The following is a 15,218-nucleotide window of genomic DNA, read 5'->3' as shown; positions in this document are numbered from 1 at the left end:
ATGTTTGAGTCCATAACCTTCAACACTTTTTCCTTCAATTTGTCATCTTCTATCTTGCATAGAAATCACAAGTTGTTGAATGAAGTAACTTTCTAATCCCATGGATATTTGTTACCTTGATTATCAGTTAATGAATTATAGATCAATGATGATTATCTTCTTTCCTAGATCTTGAAGATGAGATTTTATAAAGATATCCTTCCTCCTTTGATATCTTTACTTTTTTGTGGATCAGATGTGACCTTCTTTATCGTACCTTCAGAGAATGAGTTTATCATATGCATCTCTTTGATGTCTCCAATATTGCTATATGAGGAGATCCTTCATAAGTATCCCTTTCCATGAATTCAGAGGAGACCTTTCAATATGTTCAAGGACTTCATATTCTTAGAAGACTATGTCTATCCTCCTCCTTCATGCAAGGAATTTCGATGACCCATCCAATTTATAGATCTCTTTGCAAATACAAAGTCATTTTACCGAATTGAGTAAAGAATGCAAGATACTTACTTGACAAGTGAAGATGAACTCTTCACCTTGATCACTTTGATGATGGTTGAAGAAGATGTATTAGAACTCCCTCTTGGAAGATCGTCTTTCAAATGGAAAAGCTTTCCTTCAATAGAGAAGGTTGCTCCTTTTGATGAGAATGATTTTTTGCTTCTTTGGATGAACTTCTTCAAGGACAAAGAGACGATGCTTGCTTGCTTTATAACCTTGAAAATGATGACAATGCCTTCTAGTCTTCAAGATATTTTGACTTCTCTTGTAGTGTAGATCAAAAATGCTTCTAGGATTTTGACTCTCTCTAAGATGATGTGATCTTCTACTTCTGAGCTACCTTGCTTTGTAGATAGTTTGATGAGGATCTTTGTGGTCTTTTGATGATGACTATAGAAACAAAAGCCTTTGTTGTTGTAGACTGCTTCTTCAATCTAAAGTTTGACTCTTTAATGTAGATCTTGATCTTTTGCTTTGATAACCTTAAACTTGCTTTGATGCCTTTCTTGAAACTTGATCCTTGAATGTCACTTTGATTAGATGCCCTTCCTTTGTCTTCAACACCTTAGCTTTGATACCATGTTGAGAAACCTACGACATTAGTGTTAGTTGATTTCTCTTCCATTAGTGACTACTTCTAAATCCTTTTTACTTATTTAGGTTAGGATCTTCTTCACATTAGAATATTAGTGTTCTTCAACATCATTACAATAACCAATGCATGAACATAAATACACAAGAGACACATCATGTAGGCATGAGCCAAGGCCAAAACCTCTCACTCTTTAAGAGGAAAACCCGAAGAAATTCTTCTATTAGAGATTCCAATTGACGAATACCAAGACCAAGACCCTTGACCTATTAGCCACTCCAAGACCAAGACACGGGTTCTTTTCCACTTCTGTCTTCTAAATTCTTCTTCCACTGCTTTTACCTTAGCATTGTGACATCATCATGACACTGAGATCTTCTTATGAACCTTCACCGAATCATAGAACAGAAGTTATCATGGCACTATACTGAACTCTAGCTTCAAACTGCACCCTATCATCTACCTTCATCTGAACAATCATTCTCTTATGTCATTGTTCATTCCAAGTTCAAAGAGAGAGACATCTGAGTTGTCTCATGTAGTCCTTCCTTGCTATCCCTTGGAATGTCTTCGTTGTCCCTGGAAAGGTCCTCGATGTCCCTGTGATGTCTTTCCAAAAACCCATCCGAACTTACCTCCTTTCTGTGGTCCGAATTTCAAAGGAATCTGAGTTTGATGACTGTGGAGATTCTGAACCAAACCTTCGTTGTCCCTTCTCTCTTATTTGAACTGTATGTTGTGATATAACATCCGAAAAACATCACCGAAAATCTCAGGATCTATCCAAACTGGTTGACTGTAATTAGCCCCGAAAATCTCAGGATCTGTTCGAACTAGTTGACTATAATTAGCAACGAAAATCTCAGGGTTGTCCGAGTTCTGAAATGTCCTTATGCGAAGATCCGAGCTGGGTATTTATAGTAGTTTGTCCCCCATAAATGAGCCGACATGTTCATCCAAATAGGTGTGTCTATTTGAGGAGAGCCGACAAGAATGTTTTATTTTTACTTAAAGCCGACATGAAGAGGAGGATTGCACTTGTCATTGGAGGGATATTTAGACATAGACATAGACTCATATACATTTTACATATGCTCAAGAAGAACCTTCATACATGACATTAGTTCTTTTGACTCTAATGATAAATCCTAAGGCTCTCAATGGGAGCCACTAATAAAATAAAATCTCTAACTCATGAAACCCAAGAAGCAAGGCTTACAAAAAATAATTTTATTCTTTTATTTCATCATTTACAAAGATCATAATTACATGTCATTATGAAGACCAAACCTAGTTACATTTTACAACACTAGATGCTCATCCAAAACCTATATAAAGGTACCACACCTCATCACTTAAGCATGGATCGATTGCACATCATTGAGCTTTCTATTCTCACCCTTGTGAAGAAATTGAATCGAAGCTTATTGCAAGGGTTTTTGGGCCATCTTTTCTATTGGGATTCATTGTTTCTTTTCCATAAGGGCTTCGTCTTCTTTTATTTTTGCAGCCGATTTATATACAAGTTGAAGGATTTGTTGATTTGGGGTACCATCAGTTGTGCTCTAGGCCTCAAATTTTACAAAGAGGCTTGGGCACATGTATTCCAAAGTACTCAAAAAGCGTTTTGGGGAATTCCACCCAAGGCAATTTTATTAAAATAATTAAAAAAATTTAATGGGACCCTAAGTATAAACTTAGGAAGTTAAAAATATTAAAATGGGTATTAATCTAGTTGTGGGTGTAACTTCTAGAAGAAGACGAGGATCAAGCTAAAATGATCTTAACCATCGATTAGCTTTTAATCTAGGTCGTTGAATGGCAACGAGAAGATTATTTAAGGGAGATTGAGGGTCATTTGGAAAACACATTGAGAGATCAAGAGATTGAATTTCTGAAGTGAGAAGTTCTCAAGAGGAAATTTTGATCGAGTATATTTCTTGCAATGAGGGGCGGTGAGTATCCAAAAGAAGGAAGTTTTCCTGGGCCGGAGAGTACGAGGCAGAGAGAGGGCAGAACGACGTCCAAAGAGAGGCAGACATTGGCCCACACAGAGCTGACGCAGTGGCAGCGCAGGCCTTAGAGGGAGATCAAATTCCCGCTCAAGAAATCAAGTTTCAATAGCCAGGAGCTGGGGTGTGAGACCGAAAGGTAGAGATTCAGATTTTTAGCCAGCAAAGGATCCAGAGAATAAGCAACGTGATACCCATCAGGGGTGACGTAGGAACTGCGTGGGAGTGACGCAGTTCTGCGTAGAGGCTATGCAGAAGGTACGCAGAGGCTCTAGTTTAGTGTGATTAGACTCGTATTCTCCCAGTGACAAGGTGAGATCACTTCACCATTCGTTTTGTCCAGTTTCTCTCTGTATCAGATTACTAGTTGAGCATCCAAGAATTGTACTCAGATTTTCTCCTACATAATAAAAAAATCCTCAGATCTTCTGCACCAGTTTTCCCACATTGGGTTTTTTTCAGGGACATTTATCCAAAAATAACGGTGTCAATTGTGTTGTATTTTCTTTCTTACTCAATCTCTTGTTTCTGCATAATATTTAATTAAGTGAAGATTGTAGTGTATGCATTACAATATTTGCCATAGGAAACTGCAAGTAATTTGTTTAAAGGAATTTAACAAATAGGAGTAATATCGTCAGTTGTTGCAGTAGGGATTCTGGTTGAGGAATTTTCACATGGTATCGGAGCTGCTGGTGAAGCAAGAAGAGTATTGTCGGTAGATCCAACTCTGAGTAGAAGAGGGAGCTCGAAAAAGCTGCAAGAGGTAGCAGTTCGAATCCCCAGACGCTTTGCACAATTCTTAGCTGGAGGGTTGAAATTTCGAGGCAGTCTCTCTCCAGGAGAGTCGATGGAGACAAGGGCTTCCAAATCGAATTTTTGTCAGAGCAGAGGGAGCATCGCTGAAGCCTCAGCGTGAGGAGAGCTGGTGGGACGCAGATTTTTCTACAGGCAATTTGCTAGAAAGAAAATCATCAAAAAAAAGAGGAGAAGCATGGCTGAGGGTATTTCTTTCTCAAAGAATTCCTAGCCAAGGAATTTGAATTCTCTAGAGTTGAGCAGAAGCAAGGGGCAGCTGTTTTACTAGCTCCAGCAGGGAGTGTGTAGGCTAGCCCAACAACAGCACAGACGAGAGAGGAGGTCGTTCGACTTTCTATTTTTTGGCAAAAATGGCAACCAGTGGCTTGAGGGATCAGGACAGGTTAGACGAAGCATCCAACTATGTCATCTGGAAGGCAAGAAAATCATTCCTTCTAGATGAGCATGCCCTCAAGACATATGTCGACAACATGGTGGTTGTACCTGCAAATGCAGATCTGCTAAGAAGTACCGAGCAGAAATGGTGAAGGCCAAGAGGATGATCCTAGATGGAGTAAAGGATCACATGGTGTGTCATGTCACTAGCAGAGGGATTGTTAACAAGATGTGAGATGCCTTGGCTACATTATATTAAGGATCTTCCGAAAGACAGAAGATGTACTTGGAGCAGAAGCTGAGATTTGCTCAGATGCAGAAGGGGGAGCGTGTGGATCCATTCCTCATGAAGCTGAAAGAGACCCGTGATGAATTGTCTATTGCGGGGCATACACCTCAAGATTCCGAGTTGGTTAGACTGGCCCTCAATTTTGTCTCAGATGAGTGGCAAGTCTTTGTCAAGAGTATCCTGGGTAGAGCAGCATTGCCGAATTGGGATGAGATGTGGGCAGATCTAAAACAAGAGGAGCTGAGGAGAGACATAGTCAAGGTCAAACTTGACGGATGCAGCAGCAACAGTGGGTCGAAGCCCAAGGAGGAGGAGAATAATGCAGCCCTTGCATCGAAGGGACAAGAGGAGTAGCAGAGAGGTAAGAAGAACATCTCGAAGATCAAGCATTTCAAGTGTGGTGAGATGGGTCACTACGCTACTCAGTGTCCTCTCAAGAAGAAGGACAAGGATGAGAAACATGATCTGAAGGTTACGCCCGCGAAGATCGAAGAGGAGTTTTCCATGACAGCCGAGATACCTCCAGGAGGGAGGTGAGCTGATTTAAAATTGTAGTTCGAATGAGCTACTGATGGGCAAGATCCTTGAGGAATCCACCTCTTGGATCAATACCTTGCTACCCAGATAAGAAGTAGCGGGATGGACTAGTATCGGATGGTGTCGAGGAGTGTCAGAGAGACAGTTGCAATGGCTAGGAGCGCCAGGGTCTAAGAAACGTAGAGCAGAGTTGGCAGCAGTGCAGATGGCATAAAGCAGAGGTCAGCAGTAGCGCAGTAGATTCAGAGGGTTAGTGCAAAGACTAGCAGTAGTCAAGCTCCAGCATTCATGTGGTATCATACTGAACATAGTTAGTTTGGTAATTTTGGATGTTTTTCCATTGTTGATAGAGTACCAGCAGCAGTTTGTAGTGCAGTAGCAATTGGCAGTGGCAGTGCTAGCAGCAGCACAGATGTAGCACTTGAGAGGGAGTTGTAGTACGGACGCAGTTTTGACAGTGGCAATGTCAGCAGCAGTACAATTGAACACAGCGCAGTAGTTAGCGGCCAGCATGTCAGACATCAGCAGTGCAGATGACGATGCTTCAGAGTCAGAGCAGTATGCAGTAGCGTATATTGCTAGAGCACATTCCTCGCTAAGAGGGTGTTTATTTGGGGTAGCATCAGATGTGCTCTAGGCCTCAAATTTTGCAGGGAACCTTGGGCACATGTATTCCAAAGAACCCAAAAAGTGTTTTGGGAAATTCCACCCAAAGACAATTTTATTAAAATAATTAATATTTTTTAATAGGACCCTAAGTCTAAACTTAGGAAATTAAAAATATTAATGGGTATTAATCTAATTGTGGGTGTAACTTCTAGAAGAAGACAAAGATCAAGCTAAAATGATCTTAACCATCGATTAGCTTTTAATTTGGGCCATTGAATGTCAACGAGAAGATTATTTAAGGGAGCTTGAGGGTCATTAGGAAAACACACCGCGAGATCAAGAGATTGAAATTCTTAAGTGAGAATTTCTTAGGAGGAAATTTTGATTGAGTAGATTTCTTATAGTGAGGGGCAATGAGTATCCGAAAGAAGTCTTCTTGAGTCGAGAGTACAAGGAAGAGAGAGGGTAGAACGATGTCCAGAGAGAGGTAGACACTAGCCCACGCAGAGCTGACGCAGTGGCATCACAGGCCTTAGAGTGAGATCGAATTCCTGCTGAGGAAATCAAGTTTCAATAGCTGGAAGCCAGGGTGTGAGACCGTAAGGCAGAGATTCGGATTTTCCAACCAGAAGAGGGTACAGAGAAGGAGCAGCGTGATACCCAGCAGGGGTGATGCAAGAACTGCTTGGTAGTGACGCAGTTTTGCGCAAAGGCTACGCAAAACATACGCAGAGGCTCCAGTTCAGTGTGATTAGACTTAGATTCTCCCAGTGACAGGGTGAGATCACTTCACCATTTGTTTTGTCATATTTCTCTCTGTATCGAAATGCTAGTTGAGCATCCAAGTATTGCACTCAGATTTTCTCCTACATAATAATAAAACCCTCAGATTTGCTAAACCAGTTTTCCCGCATTGGGTTTTTTCCAAGGATATTTGTCCAAAAATAACGATGTCAATTGTGTTGTATTTTCTTTTTTACTCAATCTCTTGTTTCCGCATAATATTTAATTAAGTGAAGGTTACAGTGTATGTATTACGATATTTGTGGTAGGAAACTACAAGTAATTTGTTTAAAGGAATTTAACAAGTAGGAGTAATATCATCAGTTGCTACAGCAGCGATTCCTGTTGAGGAATTTTCACAAGATTGATTTTGGAATCCACAAATCTGACCAATGCCCAAGGGTTTTTGCTTTGTTCTGCATGCTTGCAAAATTGTGAAGTACCTTGCTCGAATACATTTCTTTCTGTGAAGAAATTTCGCTTATTAAGGCAAGATGTTCTGAAATGCAGCCAAGAAGGATTATGGTTGTTTATTCGCTTTTGGGATTCATTGGGTTCTTTGTTACAAGCCAGCGAAGGGTGGTATTTGGTGATCACTGTCAACTAGCAAAGGAGCATGAAGATCTAAAAAAACCATTTTCGGATTGCTAAAAGAATCCGTCACTCTGTTTTGGCATGGTTCAGCTACAGGAGACTGAAACTCGAAGCTAGATCGAGAGCATTAAATCAAGTATAGACTCTGTTTTCGGTTCCATGTGGTCTGGCACTTGAACGTGATCTGAAGCTTGTAAGAACTAGAGCGCACTTGATAACAGAGCTAGTTTTAATAATGTTACATTGAACCTACAACACACATCTCTCTATGATTACAGGTGAATCTAAAAGATCTCGATCATCTAATCAAAATAACTGGAGACCTCTGTGCAGATAAGTATTTTGGTCAAAGTTTGGCTCAGAAAATTTATTCTATGATTGATGGGTAAATCCACACTGTGTGTATATCTAGAGACAAAACCTAGTTCTAGACTTAGCTCCACAAATAATGAAATGTGTACACCTATATGGTGCAAACAAGTTTATGTAAAATTCTCCCGCAAACATTATTAGTTTACAAAGGAGTGAGTTCAAAATTTTGTGATGGTGTGTAACCTTCGAATGAAGTGTTATCACGGACTTAAATATTCATTGACAATGTGTGAATGTCAGTGTGATCACATCAATATATTTTGATATGAGAATATATAGTGTGAAGCCCAGTGGTTTTGGCGATACATTATTGCTGCCCTAATTTAGACTCTGGTGCAATAGACTAGTTGAAATGGGTATGGTTAGCTAAGAGTAATATTGCAGAGAGATAGTTTGAGTTAATAAGAAAGTTGATAGTTGTTTGTGTGATGGAAACAAGTGTGCGTGTTCTGTAAGATTGCACGTAGCACCAAAAGGAATCACAGACCATGTATTGTCGAGAAATCCAATAGGGTGGCAATTTTTTTGATTTCTCTTATTATGACATTATCTTGTGATGTTTTATTATTAGTTTTCTTCTTTTGATTTATCTTATCCTTATCATCAAGACTAATGCCAATCAATAAATAGAGTAGGACACGAGATGTAGGCACGCACCCAGGGAAAAAACCTACATAGGGGAAAACCCAGTCAAGAATTCTTCCTTCGGTAGACTCAAAACAAAATAAAAATGACCAAAACTCTCATAACCTAGACCAATGACTACTTCCATCCATCAAGTCAACCTTGTCACGACATACTTCAATTTTGTGGTAGTCCAATCATACTTCGTTCCTGTAGCAACCTATGTAATAGCCTTCTTCATGCTTTAGTCTTGAGGTCCTAGTCATACTTCGAACTGACACAACCTTCTTTATACTTCGATTTGTGGTATTCTATATGTGCTTCGATCCTGTGATGGCAACATTCAAATGATGACATAATATGCTTCGATCTTGTGGTAGTTGCATGCATATTATAACACAGCCCTTTGTCCTATAATGTTAGTTCAATTCTTCAGTCCTGTAATGTTAGCCTAGATTTATACTTTGGTCTTGTGACAACTTGGATATATTGGCTTGAGGTCATATATTTCCTTATATTTGAATTGTCTTCCTCTGTGATCACCGAACCCTCTCACTCAGATGCTTCAAACTTGTTTCTCTCCTTTGCCTAATGAGTGAAGCCTACACTCATATATATAGTTGTTTCCCACTGTAAATGAGCCGACATGAGTTTATTTAGTGAAGCCAACTTGTTGACTATTAATTTGGAGGCCCACTGCAAGGAGACTTGATGGAGGAAGATTTTGACATAACAAAATAGACTTTGACTTTGACTTACAAATCCTAAAAGCCTACAATGGAGGCTTGACCTATGACAATTGACCCAAGCATGCAACCCATGTTTTAACAAGTCAATTTAATTAATGATAAGATTTCTTTCGCTTTATTTTAATAAATATATTTCATTTGGAAGACCGAAGTACAATTATGAAGACCGAACCTAGTTACATTCTTCAACACTCCCTCTTAACTAGGGAGGTATTCATACTTACATATATCTATAGAGGTACATGGAAAATCTCAAATGCATGATCTACGAAGAGTTTAGGCACACTTAGTGCCACTGACTAGATTCCTGACTAGGCCAATCTATCCAAGTGGGACTAAGATGGACTAAAACTTTCAGCCAGTCTAGGTACCATCAGGGTTACTTGCTAACCATCAACCCAGGGATCTAGGTGCATATCCAAGGTCAAAGCTCCATGAGCAACGCCACCCTCCCTCTTCGGGATCTACACATCAATACATATGTCAATCAGATGTCCTCCCAGGCATTTTACATACACAATGCCTCAACACATCAAATCTCTATAACTTCAAGCATGCTTTTCAAAAACTTTGAGAGATTTACCTGAACAATCGCAACCCCAATCAATAACAACCTTTCAAATACTCATGAGTAAACACAAACCTTCAAGGTCTTTTGACTTCTTGATGCTGCCTCACAATTCATAACAGTAGGACTTTGAGGCTTCCCAAAGATTTCCTCAATCATTCAACTTCCTTTCCTACTTCACATGCAGCAACCAAATCCAGCTTTCCTTCTTTCAGCAGCACCTAATAATTACATTTTTCTTATTTACATTTCTCTACATTAAATCATAATTACATGTCATTATGAAGACCGAACCTAGTTACACTTTTTAACACAAAGTTCACATGAAAACTTCATAAGTTACTCTCAATAATATAGTATAAAGAAATTATTTTCCCATAAATAAGTAGCTATATAAATGTATCTAGGAAATAACCTCTTTGGGGATGGTTATATTGATGAAACTCAAGTTAAATCCCTTAAATAGAACATTCCTTGTTAATATTGAAAAGCGTTCACAACAAGAATTAGATCCAAGTACAAACAACGATTTTGCCAAAAATGTATGATGAAAAAGAAAAGAGTAAGACCTCCCAATTAAATAAGCCAGCTGCAGCCACACGCTCGCGAACTCGGCGCCTCTCTGCTTTATCTTTTGAATTGAAATCAATGTCCAAACTTGCCAAACTCTTCAAGAAAGCAGCTGTGTCTGGAAAGCCACGTATGTCTCCATGGAGAATGTCGAACTCCTCAATATATCTGAAAAAGTGCAAGGTAAAACTGGATTACTAAAGCTAAAAGAGTAGTATGAACTGTAAAAAGGAGCAAAGACAAAAGAAAAGCAAAAATAACTCTAAACTTACAGTTCCTTGGTAGAAGTCACATCACATTCATTTCTCTCTTCACCAGGCGTCACAGAACGAAGTCCAAGCTCATTTTCTGCATGTGTATACCATTCTGGAATGCTAATATCACGTCCAGGAATCCTCTGTAATTGAAATCCAAGAACAATGGCATCTCGCAATCTTCTTGCTCCACTATACTACAAAGTATTAATAAAACATAGTCAAAACCACAAAATGCAAAATGATATCTACCTTGTAGAATAATTTAAGATGTATCTCCTTGAAAAGTGTATAAGGAAAATCTAAAAGAAATTCATAATAAGAGTTGATCATAGAAAAGATTCCAACATATTCTTACAGAAGAAGCATATTGAACGTGCCATAGATTAATGTCCTCTTGTAATCTGAAATTCCTTTTCAGGGGGGTGGGACCAAAACCAATTCGTAAGAACCATCAATGCAGGAAAGGACCCATTCATAATGTATTATCTAAATAAAAATAAAAATAAATTGTGGTACAATTCTCTTACTTTATTTAGTAAAACAAAGTACAATTGCTTCTCAAGCTGAGCTCTTTTCAGCAGAGCAAACTGATTTCTTATCTAGATAATTATATCTCTTTTTAGGGGCTGAAAAACTTGTGAATGATGAGAATTATGTCCACATAAAGCTTGTTGGAACTTTCGCAAGACAAACACATAGTTTCAATGTCACATGGTTCGGGTTCGAGTTCGTGTTCGACAATGATTAGGTTCGGTTTGAGTTCGAATTTTTTTGATGACGTTCGCCATTAGGTTCGTATATATATAATGAATTATAGGATAAAATAGTAAAAAATCAACATCATTAAACATCAAAATTGCTATCATGGACATGGAAAATGCAAGGCTAAATTACAAGCTTGATTTGTGACATGAAGTTATGAGTTTTGATGTATGGTCTTGGTCAGCGGCTATGAGGTTCGATGAGGTTCGCCAAACCTCAAATTTTTTTTAAGGTTTGCCAAAATTTGAACCTCAAGGTTAAAGTTCGACGAACCCTGTGACATAGCATAGCATTCGTAGAAGCTTCCCTAGTTTAAATCTTGTAAGAGGAACTCTACTACCTAGCATAACACAGCATCAGCCTCTACTCTGGCATCTGTTGAGCTTCTACTTTCTCTATGGTGTTCATCGTGTAACTGTGAGCTGCAGTTGTAAGTGTCAACATACTTATTCAAAAGATATTGCACCAAAAAACACTGATATTTTGTCTCCACTGAATTCTCTTATAGTTTTAAGAGACAACACACTTATTCAAAAGATATTGCACCAAAATCCACGGATATTTTGTTTCCCCTGAATTTTCTTTCCGCTTTAGGGAAATCATGGCATCTATCTTATATTAGGTCGATGGAAATATTGTGAATAAAATGTGATGATGCACATTATAAGGCATATTATGGGCTGAGGATACTCAGTGACCTGAGGATCTCATGGTCTTGCCCAACATCCCTAAGGTGTAAAAATCAAAGTGCCATCAAGTTTACAAATGAGATTCATCACAACTATATCATAGAACATGTGAACAAAAAGATAAATTTGTTTATTGCATGACAAAACACCAGGCAGAAAACATCTTCACAAAAGCTCCATGAAAAGTTCAGAATTTTAAGAAATATGTTGAACATGATTGCAAACAAAGTAAACTTTAGGAGCAGGTGTTAGGATATTATAATGTGTTGAAACATGTAACTAGTTTCATTCTTCATAATTTGTACCATCATGTATCTAATGTAAAAAGTAAAAGAAAAGAAAAGGAATTATTATTTTCTAGATCAGCATGTTCTTCGTCCTTCTAGGCTTCTGAGTCAAAGAGTATATTAAAATTGGCAACTAGGGCCAAATTCCACTTTGGACATCTCCTTTGGGAAAGATTATTACAGCATTGAATTCCTCTTTTCGAGAGGACCAAAATCAATCTAAAGATCATCAAATTTGGATAAGGAAAAGTGGGTAAATTAACAAGATCGACCTCTCCCATACGTTAGCTCAATCAGCTGAAAAGTCACGTCCCTTCAACTCCACCGAATTGTATATATAGAGGAGCCTTCTCCCTCATTTTAGATCATCAAAAGGCTTGGATCTATGTCTAAGGCAGCTGAGGTCTTCAAGGAGGTCGAAGGATGGTCAGTTTCTGGGTTAATTTCTGCTCTAGGGCTAAGACTCTCTCTGATGAAAAGCCGTAGGCCTGGACAAGTTTGTACGGGCTATTTTACCATTGCAGATCCATGTTGGAGCAACAATGCTCAGCAATGAACAGAAACATATATATATTATTAATAATTTGAACGATGATTACAAATGTGGGAGGTCCCTGGCTTAAATACAACCTTGGTGTTGATTTGGGGTAGCATCGAATGTGCTCTAGCCACGAAATTTGGTGGAGAGGTTGGGGCACATGAGATCTCCAATACCCAGAAAGGATTTGGGCAGATTCTAAACAGTTCAGGAGACATTAAAATAATTAATATTTTTAATGGAGACCCTAAGTCTAAACTTAAGGAAAATAAAATATTAATGTGTATTAATATGAAACTATGTTAGAATGGTCCAAAAGACATGGATCAAGCCAGATCTAATCTTAGCCATTGATTAGGGACTTAATCTCGGCCGTTGATTTGTCAACGAGGAAAGTATAAGAGGAGGCTTGAGGGGCACTTGGAGAACACACTGAGGGAGACCAGTGAGTTCAATATCTAGACTGGGGTTTGCCAAGAAATTGAACAAGGGGTTTGGAGATCAGTCAGGAGGCAGCAAGTACGGAACAGAGAGATGGGAGATCAACGCAGAGGAAGAAGAGGCAAACGTAGAGCCAAAGGAAGCCACGCAGAGGCAACAGAGACTACGCAGAGCCAGAAGGGCCTACGTCATCCACGCAAAGGCTGCAGGAGTGACGCAGAAGGCCAGAGAGACTGCGCAGAGCCTCAGAAGGTTGATGCAGAGGGTTTCAGGCTGATGGAGAGGTCAATGGGGCCTACGTTGGATTCAGAAGAACTACTGGAAATTTGTCTATCTGTGGGTAAGCCAATTTGGCACCCTGTTGTACTAGAAAATTGTTGAATAATAAAAATCCTCCCTTGCTGCACCGGTTTTCCCACATTGGGTTTTTCTGGGGACATTAGTCCAAAATAACTGTGTCAATGTGTACATATGTTTGTTTCTGTATTACGGTGTGATATTTGCAGCGGTATTTATTTTAATGTTTGTTGAAGTAATTTTATGAATAACTTATGATGAAATAAGTAGGAAAAGTAAATCAGTTGTTGCAATGACAAAATTTTCACATGGTATCAGAGCAAGTAATCAGAGACAGAAAGGGAAAATCAGTTATGGGTCGAGACCACGATGCAAAGGCATCCACCTCAAGCGACTCACATAGATTTTTAGAAGATTGCATAAGAGAGAGAGATTTCGATTTCTCTATGTTGGCTTCCAGGTTGGAAGAAGAAGTGGCGTGCATGACTAGTGTTCCATCATCAGAAGTATGGTATATAGACAGTGGAGCCTCGTGGCATATGACGGGAATCAGGGAGTGCTTCTCAAAATATCGGGAAGAGAAGATGAACTTTCAGATCACCATGGGGAACAAGGCAAAGTGTACTCCAGTAGGAAAAGGTACCATAGTTTTTCAGACAAAATCGAGAGAGCGGTTCTGTGCCACAAATGTACTGCATGTACCAGGATTGGGGATGAACTTACTTTCCGTGTCACAACTACAAGGCAAGGGCTATGACGTCTACTTCATCAAGGAAAAGGTATACGTCAAACACCCAAGCTAGAAAAAGAAAGTGCATATCGGGATCAAAAATAATCGGTTATATAGACTACATCTAGAATCTCCAATGGCACTAATAGGTAGTCATGGGGACGAAGACTTGAACGAACTATGGCACAAAAGGATGCATCACTTGCACCATGGAGCTCTGTGAATTCTCAAGAGCACTGTAACAGGAGTTCCGGATCTGAGTACAGAACGAGATGATGTATGCAGGGGATGCGCTCTAGGAAAGCATGCCAAGGCGACATTTCCTAGGAGCAACCACAGGGCCAAGAATGTAATAGGATTGATACACTCAGATATCTGCGGACCTATGTCCATCAAATCTCCCAGCAGTGCCGAGTATTTCCTTACCTTCATTGATGACCACTCGAGGAAAACTTGGATCTATTTTCTGAAAACCAAGGATGAGGTTTTATGTCGATTCAAGGAGTTCAAGGCTCTAGTGGAGAATCTGACAGGTAAGAAAATAAAAGTCTTGCTCTCAGATAATGGTGGAGAGTATGTCAATAAGGACTTCACTAATTATTGCGCTAAGGAGGGCATCAAAAGACAGTGGACAGCTCCCTACAATCCAGAGCAGAATGGGGTGGCAAAGAGGAAAAACAGGACTATTGTGGAAGCAGCTAGGGCCATGTTGTATGGTCAGGATATGCCAAAATTCCTATGGGAAAAAGCATGCAACACAGTTGTCTATGTTTAGAACAGGACTCCTCATCAAGCATTGAGCAAGATTACTCTAGAGAAAGTCTTCACTGAGAAGACGCATGAAGTCAGTCATTTCAGGATATTTGGGAGTTTAGCATATTGTCGCATACCCAAAGAAAAGAGGAAGAAGCTGGGATCAGACTGCAAAAAAGGGGTATCTGGTAGGATATAGCGAGAACGCTAAGGCATACAGAATCTATCTTCCAGGGAGCAAGAAGGTAGTAGTACGACGAGATGTAAAGTTCATGGAGGGCAGAGCTTTCAGAAGATCTCGCGAAAAGCCTTCCGAGGAGCAGCCGAAAAAGGATCCATTGATCATGCCTCTTCAACCAACGGAAGTGAAGAATTCTTCCTCAGATCAGGAAGATTCTCAGGATGAGGAGGAGGAGTGAACAGAAGCACCTATTGGCAAAGGAAGAACCAGTAGGGAACTTCGTCAGATT

At 39.5% G+C, this 15,218-nt stretch overlaps 1 protein-coding gene across 1 annotated transcript in view; it reads right to left on the bottom strand.

Moving 5' to 3' along the window:
• LOC149176121 (L-arabinokinase-like) overlaps positions 1-15,218 on the bottom strand; it is a 474,339-nt gene that overhangs the window by 220,940 nt on the left and 238,181 nt on the right. Inside the window, exons 15-16 of the mRNA XM_089419887.1 lie at positions 10,267-10,445; positions 9,994-10,162 (exon numbers count right to left, since the gene is read on the bottom strand). Coding sequence (XP_089276013.1) covers positions 9,994-10,162; positions 10,267-10,445 — 348 coding nt within the window. The remainder of the gene's footprint in view (positions 1-9,993; positions 10,163-10,266; positions 10,446-15,218) is intronic.

The sequence above is a fragment of the Pinus tabuliformis genome, chromosome 4_1 (assembly GCF_031772625.1).
Source record: "Pinus tabuliformis cultivar Carrire ecotype Pingquan chromosome 4_1, CPIR1, whole genome shotgun sequence".
NCBI classification, from domain to species: Eukaryota; Viridiplantae; Streptophyta; class Pinopsida; order Pinales; family Pinaceae; genus Pinus; species Pinus tabuliformis.
This window is presented reverse-complemented; position numbering and strand designations above follow the sequence as displayed.